The following is an 18,415-nucleotide window of genomic DNA, read 5'->3' as shown; positions in this document are numbered from 1 at the left end:
AAATGCGAATATTCTTCACCAAGTAAAAGCTATTGTCCTCTCGAGCCCTCAATTTCATGTGCTTGAAGGTTGTCTACACCGTTAAGCATTTCAGATTGGTGAATGTAATCCGTCTCCACCTTAACGAGGTCATTGATAGATTAAATCGGCAAGAGAGCGATTGAACATACATAACTCATAATACACACAAGCATGCCAACTTGCCAACAACAGAATTCATCAGTAGCACCAGTTTAAATGGTAAGGAGCAATATCATTTGATCTAACACAACATCCACGAATAATCACTCTGGCTTACAAATTAACAAAATTCCTAGCTCAAACTTCATTCACAACGTAAATTTCCGTTGGCGGACCTACACACGCATAGAGGACAATATCTACAAAGGTTATGAACTCAGAACTAATGGTAATTCAGAGAATATGTGTAAAATTAGTTAATAACAGCAAATTTCTGTGTGGATAGCAAAATCTCAAGAATGCTTTGATGCTTCTTCAGGCCTCAGTTAAATAATTACACGAACAATTTATAGAAAACGAATGTTTTGTCTTATATGTATTTTCTGTGATCCAAAACAAAACTCTGTAATGACATTCTCTACTTAAAAGCGAGAATCCAGTAGGACAAGATAACTAACCACTGAGCCAGCCACCAAAAAGGGACTAAAGGTTGGAGGTTCAAATTCCACTTGTAGTGAAAAAATTCAAAGAAAGTGTCAGAACATCCTTTTGGTTTAGTTAGGTTCTTATACCTGCTAGTCCCTTGTGCATAGCCTCTTTAGGTTCCCCTCCAACTCAAGATTATGATAGATTAAAAAAAAAAAAATTAGGCAGGATAACTGTTTCTTCAGGACAGTTGGCGTGCAGCTTAATTTCCTCCGAACAAGTAGCAATGGTAAATATATCAAGGAGCTCTGTCAAACGGCTTAGTGTCGTTGTAACAAACATCCCAAACAGCTTCCATGGCATCTTTAGCAGCCGCTTCGGAGCAATATGGATTAGCCATCACAGATTTCATTACTCTTCGTCTCACACAATCCTTCACATGTCAGAAAGAAAACAGCAGGAGAAAGATTTTACTAATGGAGACAAAGTAGTGGTATCAGCATTTACGTCAAAAAAGTTGTTGGATGAAATATGAGCTCATGTTAGTGCAGATTTAAAGCCCTCCTCATCAACAATAACAAGTAGACTGATGAAGACACTTGCACTGATAAACAATAAAAAGGCAAAGAATGCTCCATGAAACTAATCATTTGGAGGTGACTAAGAGGACAGCACATATGAACCTAAACAGGATACAAATGGGAGTTTGTGCAGCTGACTAAGAAGACATAGCATGTGTACCTATACAGGATAAGAATGGTGTATGTCCTTTGCAATTGGCCCTATCCTTGCCTAAAAATGCTAGTGATCAAAGTAAACTAAGATACGAAAGGGATAATCTACTAGAAAGAGTCATTTCCTGTCATGATGTCATGGAAGTATAGTATATTGCGATAGTGGATACCATGTAGACATTTTATGCCATGACTGATACCAGAATCATCTTTCATGAGAATAGGGGAAAGGCTTGTTTCTTCGAAAATGGACATAAGAACTTCCAACTATCAAAAGCCCAGCAAACCGAAACCTTGATGGAAAAAGTGACAAAGTAATTAGGGATGGAAGAAGACTATAACTAGAGTAACTGAAAAAACTTGCTTCCCAATAAGGTCCAAGAAAAGGAAGCAAAATAAGGTTCATGACTTGTACAATGTAGATATTGTAATGGATACGCATCAGTAGCCAAACAAAGAGCATCTACAGTCAGAGCATAAGAAAGCTTAATTGAGCAGAACTTACCTGTTCATGACCTCGTACCTTCATAAAACCCCGTAGAAACTCACGCTTGTAGTGACAATCACCACTGAGATGGCCAGCACGAATCTGCCTCAGAAACAAGAACAAAACAATTAACATGAAGCAATATGCATAGAAAGCACAAAAATCAAGACTTTCAATAAAATACACATACACAAAGAGAGGGAAAGGGGGAATGAAGGGAAGGGAACCGTACCTCACTGCAAGCATGGTGAGCACAATTAGTCCAGTCCAAGTTAGCAGCTCGACAGTCATCATATGCATGAATCAGCTCATGGATCACCACTTGGTTCACCTCATCTTGAATGTTCATGTGATTACTACATACCATTATCTTCAAAAAAAAAAAGCCATACTCCATAAGCTGATCGTATTACTTATTTAGCTTATGAAAATCACTACACGAAGAACCAGTAGAGGCTGAACTGAACTCCTGCAGTCCCGTCCATTTCTTTCCGGCAAAATAAAGGGGGAAAAAAAAGACAATAAATACAAGTTGAAACTAGAAAGAAATACTAGTAGAAGGAAATAATGTTGTAGATGTACTACTACTTCCCAGTATTGCTAAGTATAAAGAGCGTCAGAGTTAAATAAAAGAAAAGCAATACCCCTTCGCCACGAACGTAACCGCCAGCGATCTGCTTATCACAATGGACAGCCCGTATGAAGTTGTCCCCGAACCTACATCCTGATTTCTCCATTTGCTCTTTCAGGAATTTCACCATCGGCGCTGTCAATTCGATTTTGAGCATCTCACATCACATTATCAATTTCACATTTTAAAACAAAAAGCAACCCAAAAAAAATGAGAACCATAAACCCTAAAATCTTGCTGCTGCAGCAGCAACAAAAATAAATAAATAAATAACACGAGATAAGAAGAATTAAAAAAAAATACTTCTGAGGCTTCTTTGTATCATGTCTTCGCATTCCTTCTCCGTAAGGCCTCCGCCGCGAGTGGTCGACGATAATGAGCCGGCAGCTTGCAGATTGGGCCCCTCTTCCATTGTTACTCTCTTCCTTTGGGCTTTCCAGGCAATGGGGCGGACTCTCTTGTTTTTTTTTTATGGGGGTAATTTCAGAAACCTCCCTTGAGGTTTCCGACAATTTCACTAGCCTCCCCTAAAGTTTGTAAAATTACACAAACCTCCCTTGAGATTAAGATTTTGATAACAAAGTTAGTCTAATTAGAAAAAGTAACATTAAAAAAGTACTTTAAAGAGATAGATGAAACTTTTATTCCATAAATACCTCTTATGCATGTATACAAGTCGTATTAATAGAAGAATAAAAATAATTAAAAGTTAGAAGCAATTAATACATATATTTAACCACTCAAAAAGTTCACATCTAATAAATTAGACAATACAAATAAGTAACAAAGCTACACAAATGATTACCAAATTCAGTAAAACATACTAGTCATCTCTTTTAACTTAATGTTTGCTATGATTCTTGTGATTTTGAACAGGAATATTTTCAAGAACAAAACAAACCTCAGGAGATTCAGGTGCTATTCCAATGAAAGAATGCCACTGTTCAGAAGAATCACAATTTATAATTGATTAGATTATTGGATAAATTAGCTATTTTGTCTAACATCTTTACAACAGTCACTTGCAAAAAAATGCACAAAAACTAACCAGAATTTTCATGAAAATTTTTTAAAGTTTAGCATGTATTTCATGTAATAAACCAGGACCGAGAAAAGTATGGCCTCTAATGACTAATGATGTACCGATGTCCGCATAACCAAGCCCAACATCTTTGATGCTTCAAACTAATATGCAAGCTCAAGTGCTTCATGCCCAGAGCCCAGATTAAGGTAGTTCAGATACAAGTCAAGTGTAAATTTTTCCCAGCTACATATATAGCATGGTAAATTATATCCCCAGTAATTGCTATACTACTCTGAATGGAGCACTGATGTACATAGAAAATATACTTAGAAAGCTGACCACTATAGTCATTTTAGTGTTGAAGAATTGTGGTAGCTTGATCTGATTGATCAAATGACTACCTTATGAAATTATGCAATATAGGAATTAGGAATCCCCATTTGAGCAGGAATGCTGTTATCAATAACCTTCACAGCTTTGTGAATTTGATTGGCTTGTGGCACAAGTGCTTTCTTGACTTCTCAGAAAGGCCTCCAGAAAAAAACACATGAGAGTAGTAGTCACCACTTTTCTTCCTTCAGCAGAAATCCTCCTAAATGACCCTAAACCCATCGACTATCCTGACATGCTTCCTTTTACAGCATAACAAAAATCAGTTTTCTCAAAGTCGTCATTATTTCCTGTCAAATTAGGTGTTGGATTTGACACAAATAGAAGTTCGGGTCAACTTTCATAGATCTATGTTGATTATAACAGCAAACAGCCGATTGTCTTTAACAAGAAGAATGCATGAAGTTTTCTCATCGCAGAATGTTAATGCTCATGTTTGACCAATCATCCTTAGGCACCATTCACATGACATTTACTTAGAATTGAACTACAATGGTCATGGCTTCTAACTATTTTGCCACAGTAGTCTTAACAAATGTATATCAGATCACTCCTTTAAAATCAAACTTAAAAACTGTAGTAAAGGTTGTGCTAGAACTATCCATACGCTAAGCCAAGCCTCAAATTCTCATCACAAATGACCTGCAGGGAGAGAGTAATTCCTGCATCTAAATATTAGAGATTCACAAACATGCTCCAGCAAACCATTTTTGCCACACACTATTCTCTATTTACATCACTTTCTGCATTCTAACTATTAACTGCACCGCCCATAGACATCTAATTCTGCCCAGGCACAAATGCCAAAACTGAAATGGAGATAGAGCACAATTGATGAACATAGTAAGAGACAACAACTGCAGCCTCGTGTAATGAGAGAATATTTAAAGAGAGAAGTATGTAATACAACAATCTTCTTTGCAGTTGTAAGTTGCATAAGATACTTGCCATTTGAAAAAGATGCACATTCTTTTTGGCCTATTTGAACCAAAATAATTATGCACAAAATTCGTGGCAAAACTAACAATATTTTGTTTGATGTCAAACAGCCAAGGCTCAAATTCCCTCCCCCCCCCCCCTTCCTCAACCAACAAAAAAATAAATTTCATAGACTTTCATTCTTGGCTATAGAAAGTATTGAAAAAGACATAGTGAAAAGACTTGGATTCAATTCCTATTCCTACATATACTGTTTTTGATTTACTATATTCACTTTCAGGTTGTTCGTCCACCTATCTTATGTTGGTATTTCATTGCTCTTAATCAATCCTTCAATTTTTCATTTAAAACGTCATATCCTTGGAACTTGTGTTTGGGATAAATGACTGATGACATCATATATTATATAGCTAAAATCATTATTTCATCCAAAATGCTGCCAACTTGAAGAGTCAGAAATATATTCATGCTAATACGATATTGTCCTCTTGACATCTTAATTCTTAGCACAAAATACTGCACGACTATCAATATAACTTTTCACCATAAGAAAGGAATTATCAACCGATGGAAGTTTCATGCCTAAGATAACTCTATTTGACATATCTGAGATAATCCAAAATCCAGATGATAGTTATATGCTTGTGAAGTATGAAGCCATAGGTTGATAATATCAGTTTCGACACTGAAGACCAAATAAGCTTTAGCATTTAAAAAAATTTGAGATTTCAGAAACATAGCACTTTAAATTACACAAATTTAAAACTCGCAAGTTTAAATCACTGAAGACCAAATAAGCTTTAGCATTTAAAATTGGCAAGTTTACTTACCAATCTTGAAGGTCAATTAAGAATCACTGAATCACCAGAGGCAGCTTGAAGCGCATGCACTACTGAGATTTTCAAACCCTGCATAGATCATACCAAACTACTTTAGCGCATAAATTGGTCAGAACACAAATCGTGGGATTAAACATTCAATCAATTACATACATTTATTCACACACAGGTAAAGCTTCAGTATGTGTTTAGATGGTCATTTTTAGGCATTATTTCTTAAAGCTGCCTAATTCCATGGGTAATTCATATCTGTGGCAAAACTGTTTTCGCAGACAAACTTCAACATTATACTGAAAAAGAAGTACTTTTTGAAAAAGGAAGAGTAAGAAGAGTGAAGAAGCGTACAAACCTTGCCAATCTCACAAACGATGGTAGCCAGGAAGAGGGAGGGATCAAGCAGTATTGAACAGTGGCAAAAGATTTTAACCACTAATAACACGAGATGGTGGAGGAGGTAGAAGGCGAGGGGCGGGTGTATACCAAGCGCTTGTGAAGGAAGAGGCTACCACCTACGCTTATGCCCAAGCGAAGGATGCCAAGTGTCAAAAAAATCAACTAACACTTACTGGGAAAGATGTCCAAATACTTAAAATTTGCTGGGGCTTGCACCAATATACCTACCAGCTAGAACCTAAGAACAATCAAGTGAAAGTATGCTCAATATTCAAAATACAAATTGACAAATAGCTAACACGCACAGTAATTAGTAGATCAAAATCTTCAATCTTACAACCAAGAAGCTACAAGAATTACAAAAAAAAACAAAAAACAAGTACTCTTAAACAACTACATCAGTGAAATTCATATTCAGAAGAAGATAATTGTAACAAAAACAAAGAGTGATAGCAGCAAACATGGAATCAAAATTCAGCCTTCAAAATGAAGATTAGATATACACAAATACCTCATCAATAGTATATAGAGAAACCTCTCTAAATCCTTTTGCTTTATGCTGGACCATCCACCGATTGGATTAACAGAGAAACCTCATCTCTCCCCTCCCGACATACCTTGCAAATAAACGGGCCTAAATGGAAAACACAGAAATTCAGGTAGCCTCAGGTCCACTACATCAAAGTGGGAAGAAAGCCTGACGTGGCTGATAGAATGCTCTAGAGTAGGAGTGGGAGTGGAAGAAAAGATTAGGTTAAGAATTAGAGAATTGGGAAGCGGGGGGCGGGGGCCAAATTGTGTTGAAGCAGGGCAGCGGGACAGAAAGTGGAGATGGCAAAGCGACGGAGAGGAAAAGGGAAAGAGAAGAGACACAAATCTGCCCAAAAACCATTCAGCAAACAAATGCCGCCAGAGTTCAGCAAAATTACAAAGTAACCGGTCCAAACTCCCAATAAAAAGCCACGAAAAATTCCTCTAAATTACCAGCAAACCGATCCCATCCCTAACCAAACACCCCTCAAATTGATCAATATTATGGTAATAACCGGTCCACAATCAATGAGAATTGCAACCGTAGCCGAGCTTGGTACTTTTATATCCTGTAAGATATGGGTTCATTGATTTTTCTTTTCTTTTTATTGTTTTTCTATTAGGCTGGCATTTCAATAAAATTGTGATGGTATTTTTGGGATTCTAAACCTGGGATCAAATTCGTACATTGGAAGGCTCGAAGGTTTTTTGTGCGCGCATGCATGACAATCCAAATGTCTAGTTATCAATCTTTAACGTATACTAGACCAGAGAGCTCTGAAAACTATTTCCAGAACTAGACTAGAGAGCTCTGAAAACTATCACATATACTTGACTTCAGCTCATGCCATATCCTATTATTATTTGTACAGCAGGAAGAAAGATGAAGCATATTCGTGACAAGTGCAAAGTACTGCACAGTAATGCAGGCAGCTTAATTGAATGGCTGCTGAATGTTTTAATCAGCACTAGTTAAAAAACCACCAGTCTAAAGGAAGGTTCAGCGTAAGCAAGCCTATCACACAGAAGCGAACGAGTCAACAGTAATGACCTGTGAAAGAAACAACATACACACCGTGTAAAAAACAAAATCAACCTGAAAAGAACTGCTAAAAAATTACTACAACCAAAAGGATTGAAATGAAAATAAAAAATGGGAGAGATACAATCCAAGTACATATTGCCAAGGAAATCCTTTCTATGGAATAATCTGTTTGTCAAATCCTATAATTTTTGTCTGACTTTGTTATCAGGATAAACAGATGACAATAATCAAGACCTCAAAGATAGCCTTGGAGTTTATGTTTGCATATCTGACCATGGGTAATGTTTGAGCTGAGTCACAGCAGATATACTTAGAGCTATACCGCATGATTGTCACTTTAATAATATCCCAACGTACACAGAAGGTGAAAACATTAAGCTTTTGAATTCTAGGGGAAAAAACAAGATTTTCAGCAATTCACAATAAAATCTCAACTTGAACATATTGCACACTGTACTATAACATGCTGGTTCAGCATAACTCTTCACTTAGAACATTAAGCACTTTTATATAATGTCATGAATCTACTGAAGTACAATAAAATTTTATAAATGAGAAGCATTCTTTTTGAATATTCCAACTGTCAAATATGTTTTGATCAAATCATCATGAGTATTATAGAATAACTTGATGAATATGTAAACCACAACTAAATAAGCAACATGCCTATGTGCCTAAAATGGTCTTCGCTATTCACAATGTCAGTTAGAAAACCACGCCCCAACAGATGATACGATGCAACGGGTTTGACTTCTGTTTTCCCAACAAAAAGTTTCATGCTACCATCAAGAGCCCGATCTAAGGCTTAGTTGATTCAAAGAGAAAATGAAAGGAACAGGGAGATTACTTCCAGCCTACATCTTTAAAATTTCTACCACTCAAAAAGCTTACATGAAGTTCCATTTGCTCAATATAAGGTATCTTCTTTAGTTTGCAATCCAAACTAACATCATTAGACCTGGCAAAAGAAGCCCAACTTCTTATCCAAATGCCAAAATTCGAGAAGCTAGTCCACATTTCAGTGTATACAATATACTGGAAAGCCCTCTCATGTAGTTCAAAAAGGTTCTCTTCACATTATCTCCCCTTTTTGCAGTGTTGCTCCTATAAACATTACAACAACCTCCCTCTATAGCATATGTACAGATAATCTCAGCATCGCAACCAATTTCTTTAATGCGACACAACTCAGGAAAGAATATGCTAATAAGCTACCAGTAGCCAGTTTCAACTACTGTAATAAACCAAATTCGCACCAACTGAAATCAGAGGCACATATATACAGGAGTCCTAGACTAAACCACAATAAATTACCACATATATAAGTAAACAAATAAACAAAGAACACATTTAGCTGGAAAAAGCACTATAATATCCCAAACCCACACACTGTAATTTTTACACAGAAATCACACAAATTAAAGCAAATAAAATTAAAAAAAAAAAACCTAATACAATCCATTAGCTCGCTCGAGGAAAGTAATTACGCTAAAATTTAACGTAAAAAAGAACAAAATAAAGAGAAAAATAATGTGATTAAAGCTCGGAAGTAACAATTTTGACAAATTACCTCTCTTATATCTCTGAATTTCTGAGTAATCTGGCAGAAAAAAGCGATGAAAAAGCTGGAAAGAAAAGGTTGGGAATCCAATTGATCGGGAAGTCTCGAGTCTCATAGAAAATAGGGGGCCGCATGGATATGAGCGCGGGGTTTATTTATATGTATGGGCTTCGGCGGATGGGAAATTCTAAGCTAGATCGTCTACGGCACTGGTGCGGTGGAAGTTACTGGTTGATGTGCTGATTATCAAAATCGCTGATGAAATTGAGCCGGTTCTGGAATTGATGTGTTGATCGGACGGTTGTGATTTTTGTGATTGTGGAGTGGAGAATTTTGTTTGCAGTCAAATTGATGGGATGGTTTCTTTGGGATGAAGATTGAAGAGTTAGATGGGCCGACTGGGAAGTGGAAGGATTACCAGGTCAGCTGGAGACGTGGCCGAGGGTTCAGTAATATGGCGTCCAAGTCAGCAAGAGAGTTGGGCAGGTTTTGGTTTGGGCTTCTCAATGGACCTCGCCCTGAAGCCCATTTTCCCATGTCCAACAAACAAAAAAAAAAGCTCCAAACGCGCAATTTAACACGGTGACACTGGGAAGAGGGTTAGATTGGATGGTAAATTGGGAGTAATGATAACTAAAAGAATCTGGATTCTTCCACTCTTATATATATACTAGGTGGTGAGACCCCGCGTTTGACTCGGGGTGCCCCTATTAGGGGTTATCGGTTGTATTTTTTTTGTATATGTCTATGAATTATTTTTGTTTATTGTAGTCGTTCATTATAAATTTTATATAATTTAATAAAAGCAGTGTTGGTTTTTACGTTATTTTCTGCTGAATTTTTATTAGTTTGGGTGGTTATTTTCATGGTTGAGTTTGTCGGTTTGGTGTGCATTTAATTAAGTAGTGTATATTTGTTGGAAATTAATTTTTTTTGTATTGTGTATTCAGCGTGAAGTTTGTAAAATATTTTGTTAGAATTGCGTTTGTTATTTTTTTTGTTAAATGTAGTGGTAATTATAATGTATATAATATTTTTTTTGTCTTGGTTATATGTAAATAGGTTTTTGATTGCTTCGAGAATGTTATTGTTTATCTTATGATAAACAATGTCGTCGTTTGTTTTTTGGATGGATTTGGCAGTGTTTGTTTTTGAGCTCTAAGTTTGTGTGGTAGGTATCCGAAGTTGCAGTATCAAATGATTGATCAACGGAATTATTGGTTTCTTGTTTGTTTTGGTTTTGGTTTTGATTTGTAATTTTAATGGTTTTGTTTGTATGTTTTGTTGAATGTTTGTATTATAAATTTTAAATGGTTTGGTCACTTCAATTTGTATTGTAATAAATTTTAAATGTGTGAGCTCTATGAAAATTCAGAAAGAGAACAAGGAATACTAATCTGACGTGCTAGAATGTTGATTGTTCTAAAGGAGTATGTTCCACTCGTAATCAGGAAGACAATTGTATTTTCCATATATGCTTACTCTAAATACCATGCTACCATTGTGAAAAAAGTGTAGCATTAATCCATCTTCAAGCCGATGATCTTGTATGAATTTTGTCCAACCGGATAAGTTAAAGCTTGTATCAAGTTTGATGAACCAAGTGCAATTTCCATTGCGGAGGATCACAAGAGAGGAATCTTTTCTTTTTTGGATGTTTATGCTACAGTTCATTATATTTTATTATATGGTTACGAGACCAACGTTTTGTTAAATGAATAAAAAAGATCCATTAGAAGAGCAGGGGAATGATTTTAGTGGAAGTAGCTAATATTTGTAGAAAGGGATAATTGCAGAAATCTCCCCAGAGGTTTCTCTAACACTAGCACTCACCTTTCCCGTGGTTTAAGAAATAGCAACTGACCTCTTCTAGGAGGAAATTGGGGCCTATCGCTAACAAAAGATTGTGAAAATTTACTTTTATACCATAATTATTTGGAAAAATCTAATGAACAAATTTTGCAATTTCTTGTCAACAAATTAAGTAACTAATTAAACCACCTGTAAGTGTTCCTTTCACATATTTAATTTATGTTAAATACAAAATCTACCAGCTCTCTTTTGTAAAAATATTAGTGTAACATTTCTTGAATTTTACTTACAAATATTTACGTATTTAATATAAATTAAATGATTCAAAGTAAAATGCCTATAAATAGCTAGTACTTTGTTCATGTAATGAAGGAAACTGGTAAAGAGCCTGTATGCTATGGGCAATTTCTTTGTTTTACTTTCACGTATTTAATTTATGTTAATTACAAAATCTACCAGTTTCTCTTTCGTAAAAATATTAGTGTAACACTTTTTCAATTTTAGTTATAAATATTTATGTATTTTACATAAATTAAATGATTCAGAGTAAAATACCCATAAATAGCTAGTATTTTGTTCATGTAATGCAAAAAATCCATAAAGAGCTTATGGGCAATATCTTTTTTTTACTTTCACATATTTAATTTATGTTAAATGCAAAATCTACCAGTTTCCTTTTCGTAAAAATATTAGTGTAATACTTTTTCAATTTTAGTTACAAACATTTATGTATTTAACAGAAATTAAATCATTCAGAATAAAATGCCCTTAAAGAGCCGATACTTTGTTCATGTAATGGAAGAACGTCATAAAAAGTTAATACTTTATGGACATTTCTTTTTTTAAAAATATTTAATTTATATTAAATAGATAACCTACCAGTTTCTTTTTGTAAAAATATTACTATAACACTTTTTAAAATTTACGTACAAACATTGATGCATTTATCATAAATTAAATGTTTAAAAGTACAATACTCATACAGAGTTGGTATTTTGAATAGGTAATACACATTTGCCTATAAATTACACCTCTTGAAGTTTATTAATCCCTCACGGGGCGGGTGTCCGCTCAATTGCTATCCCTACAAATGTAGTTGGTTTTGGTGTTATTTAGTGGAAATGTACACACAAGTATCCCCTGATGAATGAGATGAGATTTAAATTTTTTGATATGCACATATCAATTTACGTGCGTGTGTCTTGGGGCTGTAAATTTTTGTTCTACTGATTTGGTAGAACCATTTAACTGTAAAATGTCTTCGTTTGGGCTTTTATTGTAGTTGGAAATAATTATGGCTATATTTGCATTTATTTTGGTAATTTATTTTTACCTTCTTTTTATTCATCTAGAACGCCCAAAACGAATGCAATATATAAAAGAAGTGTACTATTTCTCACTTGAATATCCAAGTACAAAAGCACATAAAATAGCATTGACAATTATGCTGTATCATAAAATTTCCCTCAAAAGGAAAAGAGAGCTGCAAGTTTGAAGATTTGAATTTGGAATCCAAGAATTGAGAGATTAAACAAACGGATGAGTGGCTGACATCGAGAGAATGGTCTGCACCACAAAAAAGACACTTAGTGAAATGCCAAAAAGAGGCGCAAATGTGGAATAAAAAGACTACAAAAGACAAAATCAAAAGGAGAAATTGCAAGGAAATCAACGGAAAAGGGATTAATTGGAATGAATTAGCAAAAATACGAAAGCACCCCACAAAAGTACACATTATTTAAGGACAGTGGGTCACTCGTGGGGAAGAAACGGATCAGGAACATGTGGAGAATATAGCTCCCAAAGTGCAAAAAGACCAATATGTCCAAAATTCACACAAATATAACAGGATAACCAAGATGAAAGGGCAAGATGGTCCAAAAGAAAATTAGCAAGGAAAAATGAACAGCAGCAAAACAAGTCCCATGTAACACTGCAGCTACAAAAAGATCATGAAGGACAAAATAACCAGTGGAATCACAATATAATCGAAAAAATCAATTGAAATTCACTATTTCTCAAGGCTGTTGACGCCTTATGTAAAGTAGAGACACGTAAATCAAATCCTAATCAATTTCTTTTTTTAATAAGACAAAAGAAAGTACGCTAGCTACCTCCTTCTGGCTTTACTTTTCATCGTACCCTGGCTGCTAAAGTAATGATCTTAAAATTGCACGTGATTTTTTTTTTAAAAGAAAAAGAAAAAGAAAAAGAGGGGGGAGGGGGGAGGGAAAGGGAAGCAATTGTACACATTTCCTAAAGGAGATTTTGCTCTTAATACAGATTATACAGAGGCATTCGGATCCGGTTATGGAAACATGCAAAATTTTCTTAGGCTGGACGGAGACTAGCCCTCAAGTCCAAACTAGGATCTAACTTTCTAGTCTTGAGAGAGACTCTTCCACGAGTGCTCATCTAAACGACGGGTACTGTGCCAATGTCGAATCGGAATAAGGTTGAATTGGATGATAAAAATGAAAGAATTTTATACATAATAATGATATTGAGTTTAAAATCTTTCATTTATTTTTTTAAAAAAATTAATTACCAAATCATCTATTATCTTCATGACTGTCTCTTTGCATCCGTCAAATCAGTCGAGTAGAGTCGAGTAGCAGGATGCTGGGCCTGCTTTCCTACTTGTGGATTTTCATTTGGTCCGTTCCTTGCATGACTACCAGGTCTAGTTCACTCAAAACGCAGAGTAGGTTATCCTTACGCAGGTAGCATTCATTTTGATATCCATATAAATTTAGAAGTTTATATGTATAGAATTTCTTGAAGATTTTTTGTGGAGCCAAATAATTAAACATATAAAGTAAATTTTAAAAATCTTTAGAATTTTAGGAAAAGAAAAGATGAATTTTTAAAACTTGAGAGGACGTAACACCACCCCCCCTCCTAGTTCGGTCCTTAAATGTGGGAGCTAATTGTTCTTATTATTTACTGCAACATTTTTTTTGGTTATGATAAAAACGTGTGTAATGAATGAAAATGTTTTCTAATAATAGATACCATTGGAATCTTTTCGTGCTAAATATTTTAAAAGCATATTATATGGCTAAATCATCTGATCAAGTACGGGATATGCCTCCAAAAAAAAATTTTGGATGCATAATTATCCTTTTAAGTGAAAAAGATAAGTAGCTTAGTGCATAAACTTGAAAAAAGTTTACGGAGTCGGGAAGGGTCATTTAAGGAAGAGGGGAATAAAAGTTTTTGTGTCCACAATATTGGGGGAAGAGTTTGGAAGCACCAAGAAAGAAAGAAACACAGAAAGACAAACGAGAGAAAAAAAAAAAAGAAAATTAGAGCAGGGGTGGGGCTATTTGTGTACGGAGCTGATATTTCCGCAGCTATAATGTTAACTCCACAACAAATTTTACCGCAATTGACAAACTTACCCCTCTCATAACTCGACTCTCACATTTTAGTCAAATCTTAGGGGGCTCAACGCTAAATTGGACAGAGTATTATTTAAAATAATTACTATAATGTATATAAGATAAAAAATTTATTAAAAATATAAAAAAATAAGTTACAAATATACTTATGATACATATAAAATATTATTTTAAAAAATTTGCTATCCAAACATCAGGATAATTAGCAACATCATTATATGGAGCTCAAGAGTTTGGTGAATTGGACGCCATATGTAATGAATTGGAAAAAAAAAAAAAAGAGAGTACAGAAATGCATTAGGGATCCATGTCCCTTCCAACAACCGCCATGGTGTTCATTTGCCACTCAAACTCTACATAATCTCTTCCTCACTTTCCTCCGTCCATGCCTCCCCTCCCCATCCCTCAATTCTGTTTCTTTCTAAACCATGATAAAATATTGAGTCCGATAGAGATAAAAGAAAAAGAAGAAGAGTATTTTATAAAGGGAGAAATTAGAAGAGAGATAGTGTTACGTCTTCCTATCAATTCGAATCTTTCCTGAGATATCTGTCTATTACACAAAATTTGTTTAGCGTGTCTTATCCTTCAATATATTTGACAGATTATTATTGTACAGGATGAAATTAATCCAATAGACACTCTCACGTAGCAAGTGCGAGTTACCTTGCCAACAAAAAAAATTAGAAGAGAGATAAGTACGAGTTGGTTGAGGAAATTTAGATCATAAGTCGGGAAAGTGACGAGTGGTGGCGGTGGAAAAATCAAAATTTGGTGTGGAACCAGAAATTAGTGTTGACCTGTTAGTAGAGCCTTTTTGTCAAGTAACTTACATATATGCTGTGGAATTAAAATTACGGCCGTGGCATTATCATTTGCCATTTGTATAGAGGAGATCGCCAGCTTTAACAGGACACCACATTGATTCTCACGATACATGTGTGGCTTCTCCGCCCAAATGAACCTCTACCTTCCCATTTATTCCTTCGGATCCTCTCCTCCATTGCTAGTACTTCCTCACTACACTTCTCCACCTCCTCCTCCTTCCCTTCCCCCCCCCTCCTCTCTCTCTCTCTCCCTCTCTCCTTTCTTTCCCTCTGTCTCTGTTTTTATCCCTCTTTTCTTCTTCTTGTTAATCCATGGCCCGGGAGCAGCTGGCGATTGAGGAAGAGACACCACAAGCTGCTGCAGCCGACAACAACGGTGTAGCATTTCATGACGCTGGGGCCTCCAACAAATCCAAGGTCACGGTTGTGGGCAGTGGCAATTGGGGTAGCGTTGCAGCCAAGCTCATTGCCTCCAACGCCCTCAAGCTCCCTTCTTTCCACGGTACTACCCCTGTTTTGTTTGCCTTTCTTATTTTTGTGCATGCAACATTGGAGTTATCGAATTGAAAGACTACTTGCGCTATTTTAGTGCTGATTGCTACATTTTTTACTACGATTAACGATTTTGTTAACTGGCCTCCAAATGCAGCACCTCTGTTTCCTGAGTTTTATGCATTGCTACTTTACGTGGTAGCATTCTTAAAAAAGAGCTCATTCTGTAATCTAATTGGGCTTTTGATTTAGATGAAGTGAGGATGTGGGTTTTCGAGGAGACATTGTCTAACGGTGAAAAACTATCAGAGGTCATCAACCAAACCAATGTAATTAATGTTTCCTCGTTACCTGCCTGTTTCTGTTACTATGCGTATACCCGACCGTTCTCATTCCTGTTCGCGTTCGGGTCTTTTGTTAACAGGAGAATGTTAAATATCTTCCTGGGGTAAAGCTTGGCAAAAATGTTGTGGCAGACCCTGACCTTGAACACGCAGGTATTATATTTGCTTCATTTCTTCTGTTTCTCAACCTTTGTCCCATGTTTCGAGCGTTTGATTGTAAACATGATTCTTATGTATAAAATACTTTTATCTATGACAGACAATCCTTGAAAAGCACCAATTGATGTTTGTGCTAATCTTGTCTTGCAGTAAGAGATGCAAACATGTTAGTATTTGTGACTCCTCATCAGTTCATGGAGGGCATATGCAAAAGGCTAGTTGGGAAGATTAAAAAGGAAGCTGAGGCGATTTCACTGATCAAAGGAATGGAAGTCAAGATGGAAGGTCCCTGCATGATCTCTACCCTCATCTCCGAAAAGCTTGGAATCAATTGTTGTGTACTAATGGGGGCAAATATTGCTAACGAGGTCATTCATCAAACCTTTTTCCTAAGCCGGCAGTGAGACGTAGTCACTGCCGGCTACAGTGAAAGCATTTATAGACTTTTATCTCTGTTACTGCACAGATTGCAGAGGAGAAGTTCAGTGAGGCTACAGTTGGATACAGAGGAAACAAAGAAATTGCAGACAGATGGGTTCAGCTCTTCAACCATCCTTACTTTATCGTCTCAGCAGTAAGTCCGTATGCTGGATATCTTATTTCTAAAAACTTTTATTTAATCAATCAATTTATCCATGTGCAAATTCAATTAATTTACCCCAGTACATGAAGAAAGTTTATCTCAATTATACCAAAAACTTAATTCTTGATTATTAAATTAACACATGTATGTCAAGCATTTGATCTCGTTGACAACATGAAAAACAGGTTCAAGATGTAGAAGGAGTTGAACTGTGTGGAACCCTTAAAAATGTAGTCGCAATAGCAGCAGGTTTTTTTTTTTTTTTTTTTTAATTTATTTGTATGCATCGTTTTCTTCCCAAAGATTTCTAACAAACACTGATCAATTGCTGATTGAGACAGGATTTGTGGACGGTTTAGAGATGGGAAACAATACAAAGGTGAATGCCAACACCCCAACACCCCCCCCCCCCCCACCCACCCCCCACAAAACCCCAAAAAAAAAAAAAAATGACCCAACAAAATAACTTGCACTTAAGTCTGGCTACATTAAATGTGTGATAATGTTCTAGGCTGCGATAATGAGAATTGGCTTGAGAGAAATGAAGGCCTTCTCCAAGTTACTATTCTCGTCTGTTAACGACAGTACATTTTTTGAGAGCTGTGGTGTGGCAGACATCATAACCACTTGCTGTAAGTTTTCAGATGCCTTTCTCCTGGACCTCCTTGTGTGTAATTATATTTTAACCTGTCAATTGTCCTGATATACTTACCTCACATGAGATTTTGCATTTGGCATGACAGTAGGTGGAAGGAATAGGAAATGTGCTGAGGCTTTTGCTAGACATGGCGGGAAAAGGTTGATTAACTCACCTGAAATATATAGATCAACCTGTATCTGCGTTTGTCAACAACAGCATACCAACGTTCTTTTTTTTCTGTCGCAACGATAATATTTGTATATCGACGTTCTTCTTGAACTTTTTTTTGTTTTTTGGATTTAGGACTTTTGACGAGCTTGAAGCTGAGATGTTACAGGGTCAAAAACTACAGGTGAATAGATATCAATGACATGTATTATCATTAAAAAAAAAACGATGGTGGTTTCTGCGTGATAATGATAAGTACATGCACATCATTGTCGATGTTAAATAGTAGTGCTAGCAACTTTCTATTAAAATTTCTATCAATGACTATCAACAAGGTCTAAAAAGAAGTAAAGATGAAAGGATCATTTCTGTGACTGCTCCTTCTTTTTTCCCTCTAACTCTATCTGGTGCGGTAATGTTGAAGGGCGTCTCAACAGCAAAAGAGGTTTACGAGGTATTGAGGCACCGGGGATGGTTAGAGTTATTCCCACTTTTCACGACCGTGCACGAGATTTGCAGTGGCCGCCTCCCACCATCAGCCATAGTCGAGACAGTGAAGTGACTGTGACGCCCAAATTTTCTCCTTGTGGAAGGCTCTGCTCGATTTTACAGAGTCTCCATTAGTTGAAGACAAAAACTGCCAAGTTTAGATCCTCTTGAAGTAGTATACTTCTATCATATGTTATGGTAGGAATAAATTTTGGTTGGACTCAAGAAAGATGAAATTCAGACTTCTTTTTGCATGACCAAAAATGAAATCTGTCAAAATTGTCTTTCCCATTTTTGTTTTATGAGTAATTAGTATG

General features: G+C 36.0%; 2 protein-coding genes across 14 annotated transcripts; one reads left to right on the top strand and one right to left on the bottom strand.

Annotated features, from left to right (window-relative positions):
- Nucleotides 1-506: 506 nt before the first annotated feature.
- On the bottom strand, nucleotides 507-9,593 carry LOC113722958 (mitochondrial inner membrane protease ATP23). 13 transcript variants are annotated; one of them, XM_027246200.2, is made up of 9 exons: nucleotides 9,190-9,588; nucleotides 6,000-6,281; nucleotides 5,642-5,719; nucleotides 3,360-3,398; nucleotides 2,762-3,014; nucleotides 2,472-2,593; nucleotides 2,060-2,197; nucleotides 1,846-1,929; nucleotides 507-1,039 (listed from the first exon to the last, which is right to left on the bottom strand). In XM_027246200.2, exons 5-9 carry the CDS (start codon nucleotides 2,868-2,870, stop codon nucleotides 905-907), a joined length of 588 nt encoding a protein of 195 aa, XP_027102001.1. In that variant the 5' UTR covers nucleotides 2,871-3,014; nucleotides 3,360-3,398; nucleotides 5,642-5,719; nucleotides 6,000-6,281; nucleotides 9,190-9,588; the 3' UTR covers nucleotides 507-904. The 13 variants fall into 13 exon arrangements, with proteins under 13 accessions (XP_027102001.1, XP_071915859.1, XP_071915854.1 ...); XM_072059758.1 differs by adding an exon at nucleotides 1,511-1,633 and having other exon boundaries at nucleotides 2,762-5,719; nucleotides 9,190-9,590; XM_072059753.1 differs by adding an exon at nucleotides 6,555-7,625 and having other exon boundaries at nucleotides 2,762-5,719.
- A 5,715-nt stretch (nucleotides 9,594-15,308) lies between these two features.
- Nucleotides 15,309-18,389, top strand: LOC113722959 (glycerol-3-phosphate dehydrogenase [NAD(+)]). Its single transcript, XM_072058743.1, has 11 exons — nucleotides 15,309-15,725; nucleotides 15,968-16,044; nucleotides 16,140-16,212; nucleotides 16,369-16,586; nucleotides 16,685-16,792; nucleotides 16,987-17,050; nucleotides 17,143-17,180; nucleotides 17,313-17,433; nucleotides 17,545-17,599; nucleotides 17,745-17,793; nucleotides 18,034-18,389. Exons 1-11 carry the CDS (start codon nucleotides 15,536-15,538, stop codon nucleotides 18,169-18,171), a joined length of 1,131 nt encoding a protein of 376 aa, XP_071914844.1. The 5' UTR covers nucleotides 15,309-15,535; the 3' UTR covers nucleotides 18,172-18,389.
- Nucleotides 18,390-18,415: the final 26 nt, after the last annotated feature.

This window comes from Coffea arabica, chromosome 7e (assembly GCF_036785885.1).
Source record: "Coffea arabica cultivar ET-39 chromosome 7e, Coffea Arabica ET-39 HiFi, whole genome shotgun sequence".
Taxonomy (NCBI): Eukaryota; Viridiplantae; Streptophyta; class Magnoliopsida; order Gentianales; family Rubiaceae; genus Coffea; species Coffea arabica.
Note: the sequence above shows the minus strand (reverse complement) of the source record. Positions and strands in the feature narration are given on the sequence as shown.

Bases quoted from the DNA above. Each gene is read 5' to 3' on its own strand.
- LOC113722958 (XM_072059753.1), bottom strand. From the start codon at position 2,870: ATGGAAGAGGGGCCCAATCTGCAAGCTGCCGGCTCATTATCGTCGACC. The intron at 2,594-2,761 runs GTATTTTTTTTT...TCGAATTGACAG, and splicing joins GATACAAAGAAGCCTCAGAA to CGCCGATGGTGAAATTCCTG. The intron at 1,040-1,845 runs GTAAGTTCTGCT...TGACATGTGAAG, and splicing joins AGGTACGAGGTCATGAACAG to GATTGTGTGAGACGAAGAGT.
- LOC113722959 (XM_072058743.1), top strand. From the start codon at position 15,536: ATGGCCCGGGAGCAGCTGGCGATTGAGGAAGAGACACCACAAGCTGCT. The intron at 16,213-16,368 runs GTATTATATTTG...CTTGTCTTGCAG, and splicing joins CCCTGACCTTGAACACGCAG to TAAGAGATGCAAACATGTTA. The intron at 17,434-17,544 runs GTAAGTTTTCAG...TTGGCATGACAG, and splicing joins AGACATCATAACCACTTGCT to TAGGTGGAAGGAATAGGAAA.